The sequence below is a fragment of the Solanum pennellii genome, chromosome 9 (genome assembly GCF_001406875.1).
Source record: "Solanum pennellii chromosome 9, SPENNV200".
In the NCBI taxonomy this organism is placed as follows: Eukaryota; Viridiplantae; Streptophyta; class Magnoliopsida; order Solanales; family Solanaceae; genus Solanum; species Solanum pennellii.
This window is the reverse complement of record NC_028645.1, coordinates 3671119-3689793: the sequence shown is the minus strand read 5'-3', so window position 1 is coordinate 3689793 and position 18675 is coordinate 3671119. Positions and strand designations below refer to the sequence as shown.

Below are 18675 nucleotides of genomic sequence, written 5' to 3'. Positions count from 1 at the left end.
CAGGTATATTTTCGCATTTACAATCCAACTTTTAGAAATTATGCGATTTTCTTGGTTTTCATGTGTATTAGCCCATGCATCTGGTGTCTCGGAGCACCCAATTTATTTTTTCTTAAAACACTTTATGAGGACTTCAATAATGAGTTTGGGAAGCGTTAGGTACAATCCCACCATTTTTCAGGCATATTCTCGTATTTACAAGTCAACTTTTAAGAATTATCCGAGTTTCTTGATTTTTCATGTATATTAACCCATGAATTTGCGCCTCGAAACTCCTAAAAAAATTTGAAAAAAAACTTATGAGAATATCTGTAATGAGCAGGGAAAGTGTTATGCACAAGACCACCGTTTTGTTTAGACACATTTTCTCATTTAGAAGTCAATTTTTTGAAATTACGCTACTTTCTTGGTTTTTAGTGTGTATTAACCCATAGATATGGTGCCTCAGAACATCTAAAAGAATTCTGAAAAAAACTTATGAGGACCTTTATAATGAGTTGAGAAATCATTACGTACAGTTTCACAATTTTTAGGCATATTTTGCATTTACAAATCAATTTTTAAAAATTACACGACTTTTTTTATTTTCGTGTGTATTAGCGCATAGATATTGTGACTTAGAGTATCCAATTTTTTTGAAAATAAAATTATAAGGACCTCCGAAATGAGTCGGCGAACTTTTACCAGTTACGCGATTTTTTATGTTTTTCGTGTGTATTAGCCTATGGATTTGGTGCCTCGAAACACCTAAAAAATTCTGAAAAAGCTTTGTGAGGACCTCCGTAATGAGTTGGGAAAGCGTTAAGTACAGTCCCACCATTTTTTTCGAACATATTTTCGCATTTAAAAGTCAACTTTTTGGAATTATGTGACTTTTGTTTTCATCTGTATTAGCTCATTGATTACGAAACCCTTTGTAGGGAGTTGGAGGAGTAGTACTTATAATCTCAACATTCTTTGAGTCTTTTTTGGGCATTTAGGAGAGTCAATTCACATGAATTGCGCGAACTCTCAGTTTTTCGTATGTTAGCCCATTAATGTTTTGGTTATATGACTTTTGAACGATTTCTTTGTGAAACCTTTGTGGATCCTCCATTAAATTTTTCAAAATGTGTGACCGTCTTTATTTGAGCTAAAATTTTATGAGTCCATTCACTCATGATAAGTTTTCTTTTATTTTAGTGTGTATTAATAAATGAATTTTTAGATTTTTGATTGATCAATTTTTTTGCCCCAATTTTTCATGAATCTCAATACCTAGTGTATTAGTTCATAAATTTTTGGAAATTTAATCTTTTTTACCCTAAATTTTGTTAAAGCATTCGTAACGACCTAGTGAACACAATATTCATAGCTTCTATAGGATTCACACCACTTTTTTTTAAAGCATTTATAGGTGTCACGAAACAAGAATTCAAAAACGTTTTTAATTTTTCATGTGTAATAATCCATGAACTTCGAAAATATAAATTACCAATTTTTTGAAACCCTCCCTCCTAATGACTATCAAATTGTGTGTACATGTTAATTTTCTTCAATTTGATCAATGTCCATTTGGAACACAACATACTTGAAAGCTAAACAGAAAAGTAGAAGACAAAAATCATTCATTCCATTGGAGAGAGGATCCAAATCTACAAATTCCAACTTGTAACTCAAGCATAGAGAGAAATAACTAGTACAACCCACATCCTAATACACCACAATTCTAATTATTTTTTTTTTGGAACAAATAATAATTTCACTAGCCCTTCCAACATTCTTCGCCGCAAAAAAATAATGCCTGCGCACTCTGCAACAGAGACGCGACTGCAGGCATCAACCATAATCAGCCGTTCAATATAGCGCGCATAACTGCCCCGTAAATTATATGATACAAGAGAGGCTTGGTCTCATTTCAGACATGCTATTGAAGACTTGTGTTCTTGAATCTTGGCTTCTATTACCAATCATTCCCCACTTCTTAGCGGACAGACTCACAGAGCAAACAACTACCACTCTCAACTCAGGTTACCATGATTACCATTGTGATTCGATTGCACCCCATTTTCTTCACTAGTGGAAGATTTAAGTGCCAAGGCTGGTACCGCAGTGAATCCATTCTCTTTGATTGATCCGTCTGTAGGAGCAGAAGTGATGGTTCTTTCCGATGGATTCACAGAAGACTCTTCTGGAACAACCGACTCAGTTTGTGTCTGCTGTTGCTGTAATAATTCCATACGCCTCAGAGATGGCACATCGCCATCACAGTACCTGCGCCACATACTCCTATATATTGACTCGATGTTTCGGGTGAACTTGGCCCCGTCACAAAGTGGTGATTTTGACATCAGTTCGCGCAGACTCATTCTCAAGTTTGATAGAGATGTAACATCTGAAGCCAGCTGTATAGCTGACTCAACGTACTCATCTTCATTCCTCGCCACAAGGTTTTCTAACCCTAAAATGCAAAATTGCCCACCAATTGTACAATGTGTTAGAAAAAACTTGTGATTTCCCCCTGAAACTTATTTCTCAGGGTCAATTGACAAATGCAAGTACAAGAGCTCGTAATATACAGGAAATTAATAAGAGCAAGATCAAAAAAACATACTTACCGACTGTCTTAAGAAGACTCACACCAACATTGTGCGCGTGTACGGAACCTCCCATAGTGACACAAGGAACTCCCATGTATAGTGATTCACATGTAGTGGTTGTTCCAGCATAAGGAAAAGTATCCAAGCTACAAAAGGAAGTCCATTTAGTTTCTTGATGAACAGGGATCTATCAAATGCAGAATGTTTCTGCAGCTTCTGTGACAAGCTATGTTGCGACTTACTGTTGACAGTCTTGCAGCAAATCTGTATGTTTGTATTTAACAATAATGCAAAGAAATAGTTGACTTCAGTGTAGAAAACACTAGTGAACAAAGAGATCATGACCTTTAATTTAGACATAACGTACGAGTAAGATGAGAAGAGCATATGTGTATCGTATTCGTTGGGTATCTTCTAGGAGAAAGAAGAGAGATGGATATAGTAATAGCATTGTATTCGTTGGGCATCTTCAAAGTTAAGCTTGATACCCATATAAATTTGGAAGTGGAACTAAAAAAGACAGCCTTGTGAACAATTTACAAATGAAATCAAACGCTTGCACAGATTGCTGAATATAAGGCCACATGAGCAAAAGCATTACCTAATGTCCATGAGGGAATATGCTTGCATATGATCATGATTTAGAAGGATCAAGGGCAAAAGATCAACTCTCTGTGGCTCCAATCCCAACTGCTCTAGAATAGAAAGAAATCTCTGCCTCACACTATCGCAACAGAAAGGCTTGCACTTAACAATTAACCGAGAATGTGGAACTGCAGATAGAATTCTCGCCCAAACTTGTAGAACTTTCGGTGTTATCTGTATTGAAAGCAAGTCACAACATGAATATAAAGAGAAAGAACCACAGAATGCTATCAATGAATGATTGAATACAGTTGAACTTTAAAAACCACAAAACAATCCCACCACACACTTCTCAATGACACTTGTTTCCGGATTAATACCTTGGCAAGATTGTTGAAGCTACCAAATGTAACGAAGCCATTGGATAAAGCAGGTGCAGGACACACTGGCCCAGCTTCAGGAGAGGGTGTATAACAAAGAAAGCTATTTGGCAATCGGACTAACTCTTCCACGTGTCTGCCAAAAAAATTTATAGGATTAGCCACAAGATTGTCGTGAGATCCAACTTGGTAAGGTCAACATGAAAAAAAACTCTCTCCCACTTACTTCTGTTTTGCATTAGGAGGGTCAGCCATAGCATCAGTGATTCTATAATCAATAGTGGGCAAACCAGTTGTGTTAGGGTATCCAATCCAAGTCACCTAGTAGGAGAAACATATAGAATCATGAGACAGCGCAATAACAGCTCAAAAGTTCCGTCATAGCAAGTAGATTAGTTTAAGACTTCCTTTATAGCAGGGAAACTTTGATAACTAAAAGCATAACATGTTTTTCAGACGCTCAGTAAGAGTGGTTGAATTAGCATAAACCAAAATGACTGTAAAATGAAAATAACTAACTGTCCCATTTCGTAAAAGATTTACCTTTGGCTTCAGCTGTCTTCATAAACTAATTAGCTTACCAATTTCAAATGAAAATTTTCAGCTAACAGGCATGCTGGACAGCGTTTTATAACAATTCCAACCACCCATGCAATTCTCCTAGTAACACCGCTATCCATGTATATTAGAAAAAGATTGCCGTATGGTCAAAGAAGATGTACGTATTTTTCCTTCATACTCAATAAGATCCAAAATTTGAATCATAGGAAATTACAAGGCTAGCATGGACGAAAATCACTCTTGACATAATTCGGAATGATTTCGAGTGCATACACACTCATGACTTTGTATTACATGATGCACACCAATCTCCAGACCACCTTTAGAAATATAAACTTGGTAATAGCAACACCATGCTATACATATATCTCCATTGATCAACCTCTTGGAAGCATAAAAGTCAATAAATGATGAGAGGAGATATCCCTTGGGATTATTAATAAGCCTAATAAAGGAAAAGAGAAGAACCACCAAATTCCAGTTTCTCACTGTATGTGACCCCAGCTTAATCATTTCCCATTAAAATTATATCAAAAAAAAAAAAATGAAAGACCAGAACTTCCCCTTAAAAGCCAGACATGTTTCATGTGATGCAGTTGGGCTTCAGTCAGAGCAGCAATATTGAAATCGGAAACAATTAAGTTTAGGACATAAGATAAAGATTACCTGTACAGGCGCAGGTCGGCAAGCCATGGTTCCCAGTTTATTATTTGCTGTGTGGCCTGTAAGTTCAACCATGATATCAACTTTATCTTCTCTGATCATGCTGGATACCTTTTTCTCATCAATCCCGTAGATATCCCTCCAGAGACCACCCTTTTTCATGACTTTGTCCCTAAACCTGTTTGTTTTTGCATCTGCCTGCAGTTCCAAACAAAGAACCATATAAGAGCATTCCTTAGTGATTTTTCCCAAAGAATGTCTTAATGATATAATCCTAACAGCAAACTAAGAGCTGTCTTTAGAAAAAAGACAAATGAGCAATTGGGGATTGAAAAGAATACCTTTACAACAGATGAATAAACCACCACCTTGTAGTTTGTGTAATCGTGATGGGCAAGTGGTGCTTCGATGAAGTATGAAACAGAGTGAGTAAAATAATCAGGTGAGACATATCCGATCACAAGAGGCCTTTCCGGAACTTTTGAGTTGTCCCATGAAGTGTACTGTGGATATAATTTCATAAAACGCCGACCCCAGTCTCTACATTATGCAACTTTCAGTCAGGATAGGCACTAACAGATCCAGAAACAGAAACATGTGAAACCAAAAATACAGCCAACTATAGGTACATGTATATTACTAATCGTAATGACAAAGGCCACCTGAAGCTTTTTTCCATTATATTTAATAAGGTCATATATGGGATTTTGGGGAAGTCCTATTAATCCAAGCAGCAAGTGACGAAAAGAAAAATACATGAATAATACAGTGTCATGTTTAGGTACAGAACATATCAAATAGTAGAAAAACTCAAAGAAAGCATTCTTATCCGTAATCTTCTAAATTAATGAAAGTTGGAACACGATGGCCCACTTCTGCCAGGAAACTCTCACTTCCTGACTAATCCAGAAACATGAAAGGCTAAACACTTGCTGGATGAAACTTGTTATCTCATTTCGCTTGAAAGTTATAGCAGGTCACGGCTTCTCCAGTTACTGTTTTTTCCTCTACTTCAATCACCTTTTTGCCAGGTAGACCAGAAGATATTTACTAGGTTATCAGTATGGTTATTTTGCGTCACCATTGAAACAAAAGTTGTCGAACCCTCAGGGATTAGTTCAAGCGGCGAAGGTTGAGGGAATTGTGACTTAGGTCACAGGTTTGGGCCCTGTGTCATTCGAACTAAGCTTGGTATTTAAGTAGATAAGGGTGGGTAGATGAGAGGCCCCAATAACCTGAGTTTCGAAGGTTGTGATTGGTGCAAAGGGTTTGCTCAGAATAATTTCTTGGTCATGAAAAATGAAAAAGAAAACCCTTCAGGGTGGTCCAATGGTTTGAGCTTGGGACTTCCATGTTGGAGGTCTCAAGTTCGAAACCCCTTGCAGCGAAAGCAAGGGGTCTGCTTTCTGGGTCGAGCTCGTCGCACCAGGCTTGCCTGGTGCGGGTTGCCTCTCCTAGTGGTTTGCGAGCTATTGCATAGGAGCGGGGCTTTTACCCTTTGTGCACCCAAAGGGTAGCGACAACGGGTTTCCCTCGTCATCAAAAAAAATGAAAAAGGGCCCCCAGCTCACTTTATCTTTTTTTGTTTTTGGTGATAAAGAGGTTTATTAACCAAAATGATGTCATGTAGAAAGCTCGAAGGGAAACTGGCTTATGGACATAGTCTCATGAGTCCAGCAGACAAAATAACTAAACAACACTATGCTATGCCAATAACTCCAGGGTAGAAATTAAGAGCATGACTTCCACTAGCTAGCTTGGGCTTTAGGCTTTCTCTCTTGACTGTTTCTTGGACAATCATTCTGGGCTGACTCAGGGTCCCTTTCTCTGGCATTGGTGAAATCTGGCATTCTTCTCCTGTCATATAAAATACACACAACCAGCAACAACAATCCTGAACATTTCTGCCATAGCCTTCCTTCTATTCACATGAGGGACCATCCATTGCTATCATCCTCCTAGCTCAGTGCAACCCTCTGATAATTCTGCCAGATTAGTAGCCTTTTAGTGCTTAATGGTAAACCAAGATACCTAAAAGGCAAGCATCCCTCGTATATTGTGTAACATGTTAAGAATATTCTGCGTAGTGGCAGTGTCACGTCCTCCAAAATACACAGATCTTTTGTTGACATTGGCTTTGAGGCCAGAGGCTGCAGAAAAGTTCTGAAAGCAAACAAACAGTTTCATCACAGAGATCTAATCCCCTTTGCAGACCAGCAATAAGTCATCACTAAATCCTAGTGGGATAGTATTAAGCTTTTCACATTTAGGGTGAATTAAAATCGTGATTTCTCCTCAGAAGCATGGTAAAGTAATGTTGTCTCTCTTAGCAGGAAAGGTGAGAGGAGATGACCCTATCTTAATCCCCTCTTAGCAGGAAACGTTGTGAGCATACCATTAACAACAATTCCATAGAGACAAAAGTGACACAAGTCATAAACCCATTTGACAAAACCATCAGGAAAGTTGAGACTGATCAAGCCTTGTTCAAGAAATACTAACATAATGGACTCATAGCCTTTTGCATATCCACCTTTAGCATGCATCTTGGAGAAATACCTGATTTTCCATACCCTTTGACCAATTCATAACTCAAGATGAAGTTTTCATTTATCAGTCATCCACGTACAACAGCAAATTGAGTGTGTTATCCACCAACTTATCCATCATTGTTCGCAGCCTCTTGGTCAAAATTTTGGAAATAATATTTGCAACACACAGCAGCAGGATATAGGTTTATATTCTCTGATTGAGGTAGGATGTTGCACTTTGGGAATCAGAGTAACACTAGTACAGTTCACAACAGCAGGCATACTCAGGGTATCAAAGTCAATACAGGACAGTAACATTGCTGTCTATAACTGGCCATGATTTTTCAAGGAAACAAGCATTAAATCCGTTGTGGCCTGAGGACTTCATTCCATCAATGTCATTTAAGCTTAAAGAACCTCCTCAGATGTAACAGGGGCAATTAGATGCAGCTGGTATAGTTGGTAAGGAACTAGTATTAGAACCAAGACGTTGCTTATAGAAGTTAAATTCCTCTTTTTCAATATTATTTTCACCGTGTATCTGAGTCCCACACTCAGTAGTCAAATTGGAAAAATTCTATTTTGTGCAATCCTGCTTTTCATGTTGGCAAAAGAGTACCTGAATTTGGGTCCCGCAACTTCAGCCGATGGACTCACTATTTTTTCCTAATAAGACTCCTCAGTTGAGGACAACTTCTCAAATTGTGCCCTGACCTCCTTTTCAGTCTCCACGAGCTCCTGGTGCAGGCCATCTGCAAGTTGTCTAGGGATCTCCACCAGCCTTTCTATGACAGTATTGAGTTTCTCTGAGACTCAAACCTTTCTCTGCGAGCTTGTTCCCAGTGAATAGAGTGTTCCATCCACCATTAGTGCCAGCCTCAGTTTGCTAACCTCCATTGGGGTATGGGTTACAATCCCAGATGTCACTGTTCCATTTGTCGACTCAACCCCCAACATTCAGGCACTAGGGTTTAGTGGAGTATCTCCATTGATCACAGTCCTGACCTCATCAATCGCCAATAACTCAATAGCCTTCTTCGACCCAGTCATGGTTCCATCTATGACTTGCGAATCTGGTTCTGTAGTTACTGGCTTAACACTCCCTGCACATGCAGTGGCACGAACATTTTATAGCTGCGTCATAACTCCCTGGCTTCCCGATGGGGGGTAGCCTCACCCATGGAAGCTTGCTTATCAGTGTTTCCAATCCAATGGTAGGTGCAGATTGCTTGCCATTCTTCATAAGCTTAAGGTACGATATGTCTAGCTGCATCTTTCTTTTGATGAAGTCTAGCTGCATCTTTCTCAATCATCCCTTTGCCATTCTGGTGAAGGGTGCACACTGGAGACCACTAAAGTGCACCACGGAGGAGAGAAATAACACAAGCTATTCCTACCTATACTAGAATCATATCATATTGGCATTTGACCTAGTGGATGAAATATAAAAGTCCATAAACGTAGGACTAGAGTTCTATTGTTAGCACCGGCTTCCCCACTGTATAGATATAGGAAGACAATGATGCTCGAAGGACTTATGAGAAACTGAAAAGATGAGATTTATGCAGTTTAACTCTCCTATGTAATGGAACTTCTGATTGATCTCCTGAAAATGGATTAAAAGAGGTTTCTATGGGCACAGCCCCATAGTTACTTAGTGTCGGAAAGGGGGAAGTTGATACATGTGATCATGTAAAGCAGACTACAATAAAGGTTCTCATGTCCATGTTAGGCACCATATCGTACAATCACACATCAACATCAAGATTATACAGCAAACATGACTGACCACATATATATATTTTGTTGATGAGTATGATTGACTATACTATTCTTTTTAATGCACAATCAAAGTAAACTCATATATCAGTCATGTCCTTAAAAAGTTAAAATATAGTTGTTATTCGTATTATGCTTTTGACATTGTTATTCGTATTATGCTTTTGGCATTTTCTTTGATAAAAATCTCACAAGGCTATTGTTATTAGTACTATGCCTATCGACTATCTTCTGTGCAAAGAAGACTTCCTCAAATTCTTCCTTACTCTTTCAGCATGCACAACTTTCTTTATCCTTTTTCCCTACTTGTTAATTTCCCTTTTTCTCCCATGCTAGGGTAGCACTTGCAGCATCATATATTATACAATAGATCCCACAAGAAAGATGTAAATAAAACCTGTGAGCCTCATATAACTTGTCATCAGTTCCTTCATTAATGTAGTTCATGGCAAGTAACCGGTTCTGCAGAACACAAAATAAAGATACATGAAACGGGTTTTAGCAAATCCAAAAACTTCTAAACGAAGACGCAAAAATTCCCATCTCATTTTGGTCAAGTAAGAAATTCCCCTCTCATATGCATAGTCAAGAGATTATCAGAAATTGACTCACTTTCAAATATATTGCATTCCAACTTCTCATTTTTGTCTTAAAGGACTTGAAATATAACAGTTTTTCCTATCTGACAATTATTTTATTTTTTATTTTGAGAAAAAAAAATCGGATAAGTAGCCAAGGCTAAATATCCATCAAAAGTAGCATCTAATGATCGAATTCATCTATTTTACAAATATTTTCAAGAAAAGTATTTATATCAAAAGAAGGGTCTTGCAGAAAAAGTCAGGATACTTCCAAAATCATAAGAGAATAGGCAATACCTGGCCGGCATTTCGGGAATCAGGATCTATCTTGAGGCATTGCTCATATGCTTCAATGGCCAGGGATATATTGCCTGCATCCCTGTAAAGAACTCCTGTACAATTCCCAACAAATAGTCGATTATCCCAATAACCTAAGGAGTAATACTTCTTCAAGGATTTAAAATATACATCTGCAAGGTTAATCACTTTCCACAACTAAATCGATTACTGACACAAATGTGACAGCATAAACGACCTAAAAGATGGCTCCAACACTTTGGAAGAATTTATCAATAAAATTGGATGGCTTAATGAGAAATTTGTGGATGAAAACATCAGAAGAGTGGAAATAGGTAATTCCACAAAATACAGGGACCTCAGGATTTGAAGACGGGGGAGGGGGGGGGGGGGCACTACTAAGAGTGGCTCAAGGTTAAGGCTAGGAGTGACAAGACCCTTGTTGAATATAGTGTCTTCTCACTTCATCTTGTATTCCAGGGCTCATCTATAAAACGCGAAGAATTGTCTCTAAACCTAGCACTGAGTTGAGAAAATTATTTTTCAAAAAAAATCTATCCATCTCAAATCACAAGAATCAACAACAAATTATTGCAAAAAGAAAATATGCTTATAAAGAAGAACTTACCAATTTACCCAGAGATAATAGGAGTAGGACTTCAATTATACAGTGAAGAATATTTGTAAGTTGTAGATTTTCGAGCAATATTATATTTTGTTTAGAATTGTGCTAGGGAAAATTAGTCTTATATTTTGTTTAGAATTGTGCTATGGCTTTTATTTGTTTTCAAATTCAATTAAGTTAGGAATGGGACCGGATGACAAAAAAAGGGTGGTTAAGAAAGGGGTGGGGCCAGATGAGGTGGCAAAAATAAAAGTAATTTTTAAAAAGTTCTTTTAAGAGAAAAGGCTGAATTTAAAGTTAAAAATGGTGCCTTCATCGAGAATCGATCTCGTGCAGTTGTGCATCAAGCTGGCACGTTCGACTAGTGCACCCACAACAACTTTTGTTTGTTAGGGTGCACAACTAAATATATATTCATTTCATCGACTGTCTATACATATATATACGACTTTTTAAAAAAAGTTACCGTGCCAGCTTGAAAGAGTCGTATATATATGTATAGACAGTGCTCGAATCAATCATTTTCTCAACTGATGCGAGGAGAAAGCTTCCTATATGTTTCAAGTAGTTACATTATAAATGTCAGAAATAATGTTCTAGAGAAAGTAGCACCATAACAACCAAAAGCGCAACTGAGATAGTTAATTTGCTTCTTCTTTTTTCCTGAGGGGATAGGCAGAGCAACATTATACAGAAACTGGGATGAGAAAGAAATAGACACGAGATGCATAGAGAAACAAAACAGACTGTAAGTTTACACACATAAAAGAGAGGTGGAATAAGGACCTAAATTATTATATGCCTCTGCATATGTTGGATTTGCAATGATAGCTTTCTCAATCATGCTAGCAGCAGCATCCATTTTACCCTGCGAGCAATCAAGAAAGATGTTACTAACGACAGGACATGACAATACTACACAGACACTAGCAGATATCAATCAATGTTCACCTGAACAGTGTAAACTACTCCGAGATTGTTTAATGACTGAGAGAAGTTTGGTTTGATTGACAAAGCCAACTGTGAAACATACAATAGCAAATTGAATAAAATATTTATATCCTCAGCCCAACCCAAATATAAAAAAACACGTGCAAGATAATTGCCTGATAACATTCAACTGCTTTATCAAGGTTGTCCCTATCCTTGTATATCACTCCCAAATTGTTGCATGCTTCAGCACAATGAGGATTAAAGTGGAAAGCAAGTTCATAGAACACAATAGCCTGCACGTGAAAATAAATCAACACCACCTTCACAATGGCAACAAGAATAAGTTTCTCATCCAGGAGAAGAAATGACTAACAAGAGTGGAACGAGGGGAAAAAGAGAGAAGATAATGGGAAGGTACTGAAAACTAAACACTTGAGGCACTATACATCTATGTACTCCCTCTGTCCCATTTTAGTGGCCTTGTTTGACTGCGCATAGAATTTAAGAGACTTTTGAAACTAGTGTCTAAAACAAGCCATAGACATTTGCGATAAATTATCTCATTAAAGGGAAAAAGAGGGATTATAAAGTTATATGATTTCTAAACACAAGAAGTGGTCATTTGTTTGGCCTTTGGGATAGACTAAAAAGAGAAGTGTGCCACATAAATTGGGACAGAGGAAATTGTAGAGGTTGAACCTCAGCCATTGTGGGCTGCAGAAATAAGTGCAATCCCTGAAAAATGTGGCTCTTCAATGTTGATCTATATACCCCACAAAACTAACCAACAACCTCATAGCTGATAACTCAACAATCCTATTACTGCATTATGCTACAGCCCTTATGTCAACTGGAAGAGCACATATTATTCTAAAATGTTGTCACTTTTGAGGTAAATGGAGGGACTCGAGCACAAAATTACCATGTCGAATTTCAGCATTTCACCATAGGCAACACCCAGATTATACATTGCATCAGCATAGTGCCAGTTATAGCAAAGAGCTTTCTTGTAATATGCCACACCTTGGTTGATGTCTCCTTCCAACTTAACCTGAATAGAAACCAAGAATTCATCAGCATGACAAAATTTTAGAAGTTCTAAAAGAAGTGACCTGAGAAACCAGGAAAGCTCTAACTTAATTTATTATAATGAAGAAGGAAAAAATCTAATTTGTTAAAACTTAAAACTGCTAATAAAAGATAAGAACAACCATATGTCTTCATATTTGTTCCCTTGAAAAGGTGATCATTGTTAAATTAGGTCTTGGGCCTAAGTCACACCCCAAGAGCTAGTTCAAAGGGAGGAGGATTGTCCAAATTTTATATGGAGACCACCCATCTCTTTAACCGATGTGGGATTTTCTCATTCTTTAACAATAATGTTCATATATACTCAAGGTAACCTCCATTTTTTCCTAATGGATTGGGGCAGCTAGTTGTCAATTGGAAACTTCTTATGTTGCTACGATAATATTTCAGCCTTCATAGCAAGCAGTATCTGCTAAATGCTCACCACTCAATATTTATCCTTCAATGGCTTTTTTGACTTTGAAATAAGCAAGGAGTTTTTCTTTGAAACATAAGGCTGTATCTGGTTGTTGTATCAACTTGAATTAAACACTTGCAGGGTTCAATTTGTATGAAAAAGAGCTTATTAAAATTCGTATGGATTTCTCACTTAAAATTGGACGTATGTTCATCTAGAACAAGAATACAATTAAATACTTTTAAAATAATAAACTTGAAACATATCTTCTAATGTTCAACAAGAAGCAAAAGATAGATGTGTGAACAATAAGGCAGAAAGTAATTGTGAAATGCTTCTAAACACGGTTACCATGCTCTTCACTAAGAAATTGCAATATGGCTATCACATTAACAGTACAGGAAGGCAGGAAGCCGACATAGAGATAGTAATAACTGCTAAATTAGTAAGAAGTCTTCACATTGAAGGATTTGCCATTTAATGAAGTTGGGACTATTCACACACTAATTTACCTTTGTGCCTAAATCAGTCAGAGCAATTGCCATGTTGTTCTTTGCGATCTCAAAATTTGGGGACACAGCTAAACACCTGAATAAGCATAAACAGAAATAAAAGTAATAAGATGGAGACTCCAAATCATATGGCCACCTCATATAAAATACAAACTTCAATTAAATAAACTGAATTTAACATTGAAGCAACCTCTCATAACAAGCAATTGCAGACTCCAAATCCCCACGATTTTTGAATATAACACCCATATTGCAATAAGCTTCAGCATACATGGGTCGCTCCAGTGCAGCCTTCTCATAGCAATTAAGAGCCATATCGTATTGCATCATTTCTGAATATACAACGCCAAGGTTATAGTAAGCAGGCTGCAAATACAACACAACATGTTAAAGTTTGGTTCCGTGATAAAGCCATGGAAAGCAAAGTAAAAAAGGTCACTGGAAAGTGGAATTAATCACCGCATAATGTGAATCAATTTTGATAGCTTCATAGTATTTTTGAATTCCCTCCTGAGTGTTGCCAGCAAGCTTCAGGCTGGTTCCAATATCAGTCAATACAATCGCAAGGCATTCTGCTGCTGGTTTATATGAGGGGTCAGCTTTAAGTGCTTTCTCATAGGACTGCATTGATTTAAATTATAGATAAAGATTAACTGAAAATTATAAATGAAGCAAAAGAGAGCTCTGAATAGTGATAAGCTTCTGATTCAAATTCAACGTAAAAGTTAAGTGAACTATAAATGAATAGATTAATAGCTTCGAACAGTGGTTATTTTGTCACAAAAAAAAACAAAAGGAAAAAAAACACCAGAATAATTTAAAGCAACTCATGTAAACTTTTGCAGTAAATTCATGAAGCTAGATCATTTGCTTAATCAGAATTCTATCTAACTCCAGAACACTTCTTAAATCTTTTAGTTTGAAGTAACCTTGTCAAACTGATGCCCCCAGGGCTCAGATCACTAGGCAAATGTTGAGAGATTTGAGAGGATCCAAACAATTTCTCCATATCAAAAAATTCACTTGTTAAAACGATCATATAAGAGGTCAATTTACCATCTCTAGAGCAAATTTTTTCCAGCTCTTCCATCTAGGCAGACTTCCAAATCCAATCACATTAGCACCATAAGAATGAAAATGCAATACTCCTTGATGCATTTCTATCTTTTTCTTTTTGAAATTGCCTTGGTGCATATTTCTATCATCAAGGCCTTTAAGCCTCCACTCTACCAAAAACCGAAGTCCACTTCGGTATTCAACTATTTGTACCTAGCTTTTAGCTTGATATTTATCAGCCTAGCTCGTCGGAGATCTGAAATCTTTGAACTAATTAAAATAATATTTCAACTCGTTTGCTGCAAGAAAGGTAAGCATTCATCTACTCTCATTGATACCATATTTTTCTCCAAATTTATATCTCTTCCCACCTGCTTCTATTCATTTCTTCCTTCAAAAAAATTGACAGAGCACTAGCTACTCGGCAAGCATATTAGTAGAAGTTATTACTAGTTACTTCCAAGCTTCTTATAGGTCTCTTGCGTCAATGAGAAGGATACAATGCTATACAAAATTAAAGAAACTACAAAAAAAAAATAGACTTGGGGACTGCTTTGGACTGTTTTTCTTGAGCCAGGGGTCTATTAGAATCAGTCTCTTCATCTCTAGTCTCTTTACCTCTAAGGTAGGGTAAGGTCTATGTACACTCTACCTTCCCCAAACCCCACTTTGTGGGACTAACTGGATATGTTGTTGTTGTTGTACCAAAGAGTTAGACTAAGTTCCTTCGTCTTCTCCTCCTTCTCCCGCTCTTCCAACTGAACATAAACTCTTTCACAGTATTTTGCATTGCTCAGTGGTGCCAAACCAATTAAAATATCCCACACTAAACTCATGGTTAGTTCGCATATGTATAAGAAGATGATCCACGTCTCACCCGCCTCCTTACACATGTAGCACCAACTGTCATAAATAACCTTCAGCTTTCTAAGATATTCTACTGTCAAAATCACCCCTTTAGTAGCTAGCCATGTGAAAGAAAAAAAACATCTTTTTTGGTACACTTGGAACCCATAATGCATAACTGTATTTTTGCTTTAAAATGGGTCATGCTGGAGACCATAAAAGAGGCAAAACTGGCGCTTGTGGAGAGTTTATAAAGCTATCTAAAGGATTTGGAGGATGATCCCTGCTGCTATCTTCTAGTCCATATGGAATGGAAGGGGTATGAGGTGTTTTGATGGAATCTCAACTCCAAATCACTTCCTCAAGACAAAGTGCTTACTTTATCCTTTTTGCTGGATTGATATGACTACTGTAATTAGCATTAATCAGTTGTTGGATTTGTTAGGTCCCTTATCTTAGATTTGACACTGAAAAGGGATTCATTAGTTCATTTGTTAATCCTTTTTCCTTCCCTTCTAACTACACATCTACTTTAAGCTCCTTTGTGGATGACGCATCGTTTATTCCCCCCCCCCCCAAAAAAAAAAAAAGAGGAAGATGAGATTATCACAGCAGTTTATTTCTATCAAACCTATGAAAACAAGGAATCATGAGTTATTAACATCAGAAGCTCCACTATATTCATAACAGATTGAATGTACAAGAACATCATGCCAGTGCAGTTCTACAAAGAGGGGTCTGGGTCAGTGTTATAAAAAGCAAGGAAAAGCACGCTTAAAGCGCGAGGCGAAGCGCAGCTCCTGTGCTTTTATTTCCTGAAGCAAGGCGACATTGAAAAAGCGCTCGCTTCTACTGTAGAAGCGAGAAGCGCAAGCGTGAAAAAGCGCTAATTAGGGTTTTTAAAAAAAATTGTAAGTTTTTTTTTTAATTTCTGAAATCCTTACGCGCTTCACATACCTCTTTCGCGACTTCAAATTTATTTTTTGGACCGCTGCGACTGCTGTAAGTTCTCTTTCTGTCTTCTTGTCTTCTTCTTTGTGACTGCTCTGCGACTTTTTTTCTATTTTTGGTTGCTGCCAGGCTTCCACTGCTGTAAGTTCTCTTCTTCTTTTCTTCTTCTCTACGAGGCTGCTGCGACTGATTCTTTTGTGATTTAATTATGTTTTTTCTTTATATGTTATGACTTATGAGGATTATTGAATATCTATTTACCTTTTTGCTAATAATATATTACCTCTATTTAGTTATTTAATATTTTTTTTTATTTTTATACTAAATATGGATTTACTTTAAATAAAAAAAAAGCGCACTTCGCTTCTCGCTTTTGTCCTCGTCGCTTTTTTCCGCTTCTCGCTTCACCAAAACACTAGTGTAGAGTGTATGCAGACCTAGTCTCTACCACTAAAGTGAGGTAGATAGGTTGTTTCCAATAGACCCTTGGCTCAAGAAAAAAAAAACAGTCCAGAAACGGACATAATGGAAGTGTAAGAGATGAGAGATAGTAACAAGAACAACATATAGTAGCAGAACAGTATTACAACAAATAATACTATGTTCGAACTAAACAAAACAACAGATATCAACAGAAATCGAAGAAAAGGAAACTACAAGCGTAGTTTTATGACTACTTGTAAGGCAACAAGACAATCCATTCCAACCTACTAGTCTGGACACACTCCTACCTACTAATCTCCTAGCCTTATTCATGTCCTCCACACCTTCCTATCTAAGGGTCATGTTATAGGTAAGACGCAACTATGTCATGTCATGTCTAATCACCTCTCCCCAATAACATCTCCAATGTGATCATTATTATTGGATACCACTAAATGTGATCGGATGACTATTGCTAAATACCAGTAAAAATAACTCCATGCACATACCTCAGCAGCCTCGACCAGGCGACCCTCATCTTTGTACAAAATTCCGCAATGGGTGAGGGCACATGCATTTTGTGGGTCCACTTTGATAGCTTCAGAAAAACTTTCAAAAGCAAGCCTCCCCATATTTTGCATCTGCAGGCAAATACCTTTGCCAATCAGAGACTCAATACTCTTGCTATCCTTCTCCAACACACTCTCATAGATTGCAAGTGCATCAACAAACTTGTTCCTAGAGCGAAGAATATTTGCATAAGTGATAGCATCCTTGTCTTCAAAAATCTTCTTTACATGACTTATTCTACCAGGAGAACCTTTGGAACCAGAAGAAGATTGCCCTCCCTTCAGAAAACCATTGTTACCAACTGACTCACTTTCCTTTCCATTCTCGACATCTTTTTCCGTCCACGCCATCTACCTAGACCTGCAGAACCACTTGAACCTGTCAAAAAGAAAAAGTAGCTTCTTTTAATAATCAACCAGGAAAAGTGTAACAAGAAAAGGTTCTGATAAGCTGTAACATCCACAAGTAAAGTTTAACATCTAGTTCACATTTACTCCTTCACGACACATCGCCAAAAATAAAAGTTACAACAATTTAAGCACAATTAGGTGTTCATGCTGACTATTGAATTAAGCATCAAGTAAGTACACTCTCGTAATATTCTAAACAAACATATATCAATTACAAACAGATGAACAAAGCTTGAACTGTTAACTACTATCTCTTTTTCAATTTAATTGTCTGAATTTGACTTGGCATGAAGTTTAAGAAACTAAAGAAGATGTCCTTCAATCTCATGCGCTTAACATGTCATGTGGAAAGTTAGGAAGTTGAATAAAGAATTACCAAAAAGGGTAATCAACATTCTTTTTCGAACATACTAAAAATGAAAGCAAGACAAGCAAATTGCAACTAAACAAGTAAAAAAAGATCATTAATTCAACACTCAAATGAATAACAAAGATTCCACCATTGCAAATGTTGTTATTTCTAGTATAACGATCCTAACTAGTTTACCCTAACTTCAACAATAAATGAAATAGTACATTACTATCCAACAAACAAAATTTACCCAAAAAAGACTCAACTTTCATCAAAACCCCATATCAGTTAAACCCCTAAAAACTAAAAACTAAAAAGACTCTTTTTTTTTTCACAAAAATCAACTCTAATACTGAAACTAAACATGACCCATTACACAAAAACATAAAGTGATCATGATTAACCCAAATAAAACTCAAGAAAAATTAGGGCAAACAGTTCGAAACCCTCACCTATTCAATCAATTTCACTGCTGTTATGCTTCCACCATAACTCCCACACAGCTTCTTTGATTTCTGTTTGTTGGGTGGTAGGGTAAGTGGGGTGGGTGGGTGG

General features: G+C 37.2%; 1 protein-coding gene across 2 annotated transcripts; it reads right to left on the bottom strand.

Moving 5' to 3' along the window:
• Nucleotides 1-1590: 1590 nt before the first annotated feature.
• On the bottom strand, nt 1591-18675 carry LOC107031219 (probable UDP-N-acetylglucosamine--peptide N-acetylglucosaminyltransferase SPINDLY). Of its 2 annotated transcripts, XM_015232508.2 has the most exons (18): nt 18573-18675; nt 17298-17736; nt 13972-14133; nt 13703-13878; nt 13513-13588; nt 12437-12565; nt 11688-11807; nt 11533-11601; nt 11368-11449; nt 9957-10051; nt 9476-9540; nt 5110-5308; nt 4772-4966; nt 3771-3865; nt 3545-3680; nt 3181-3398; nt 2598-2725; nt 2001-2440 (listed from the first exon to the last, which is right to left on the bottom strand). In XM_015232508.2, exons 2-18 carry the CDS (start codon nt 17706-17708, stop codon nt 2001-2003), a joined length of 2796 nt encoding a protein of 931 aa, XP_015087994.1. In that variant the 5' UTR covers nt 17709-17736; nt 18573-18675. The 2 variants fall into 2 exon arrangements, with proteins under 2 accessions (XP_015087995.1, XP_015087994.1); XM_015232509.1 differs by lacking the exon at nt 18573-18675 and having other exon boundaries at nt 1591-2440; nt 17298-17708.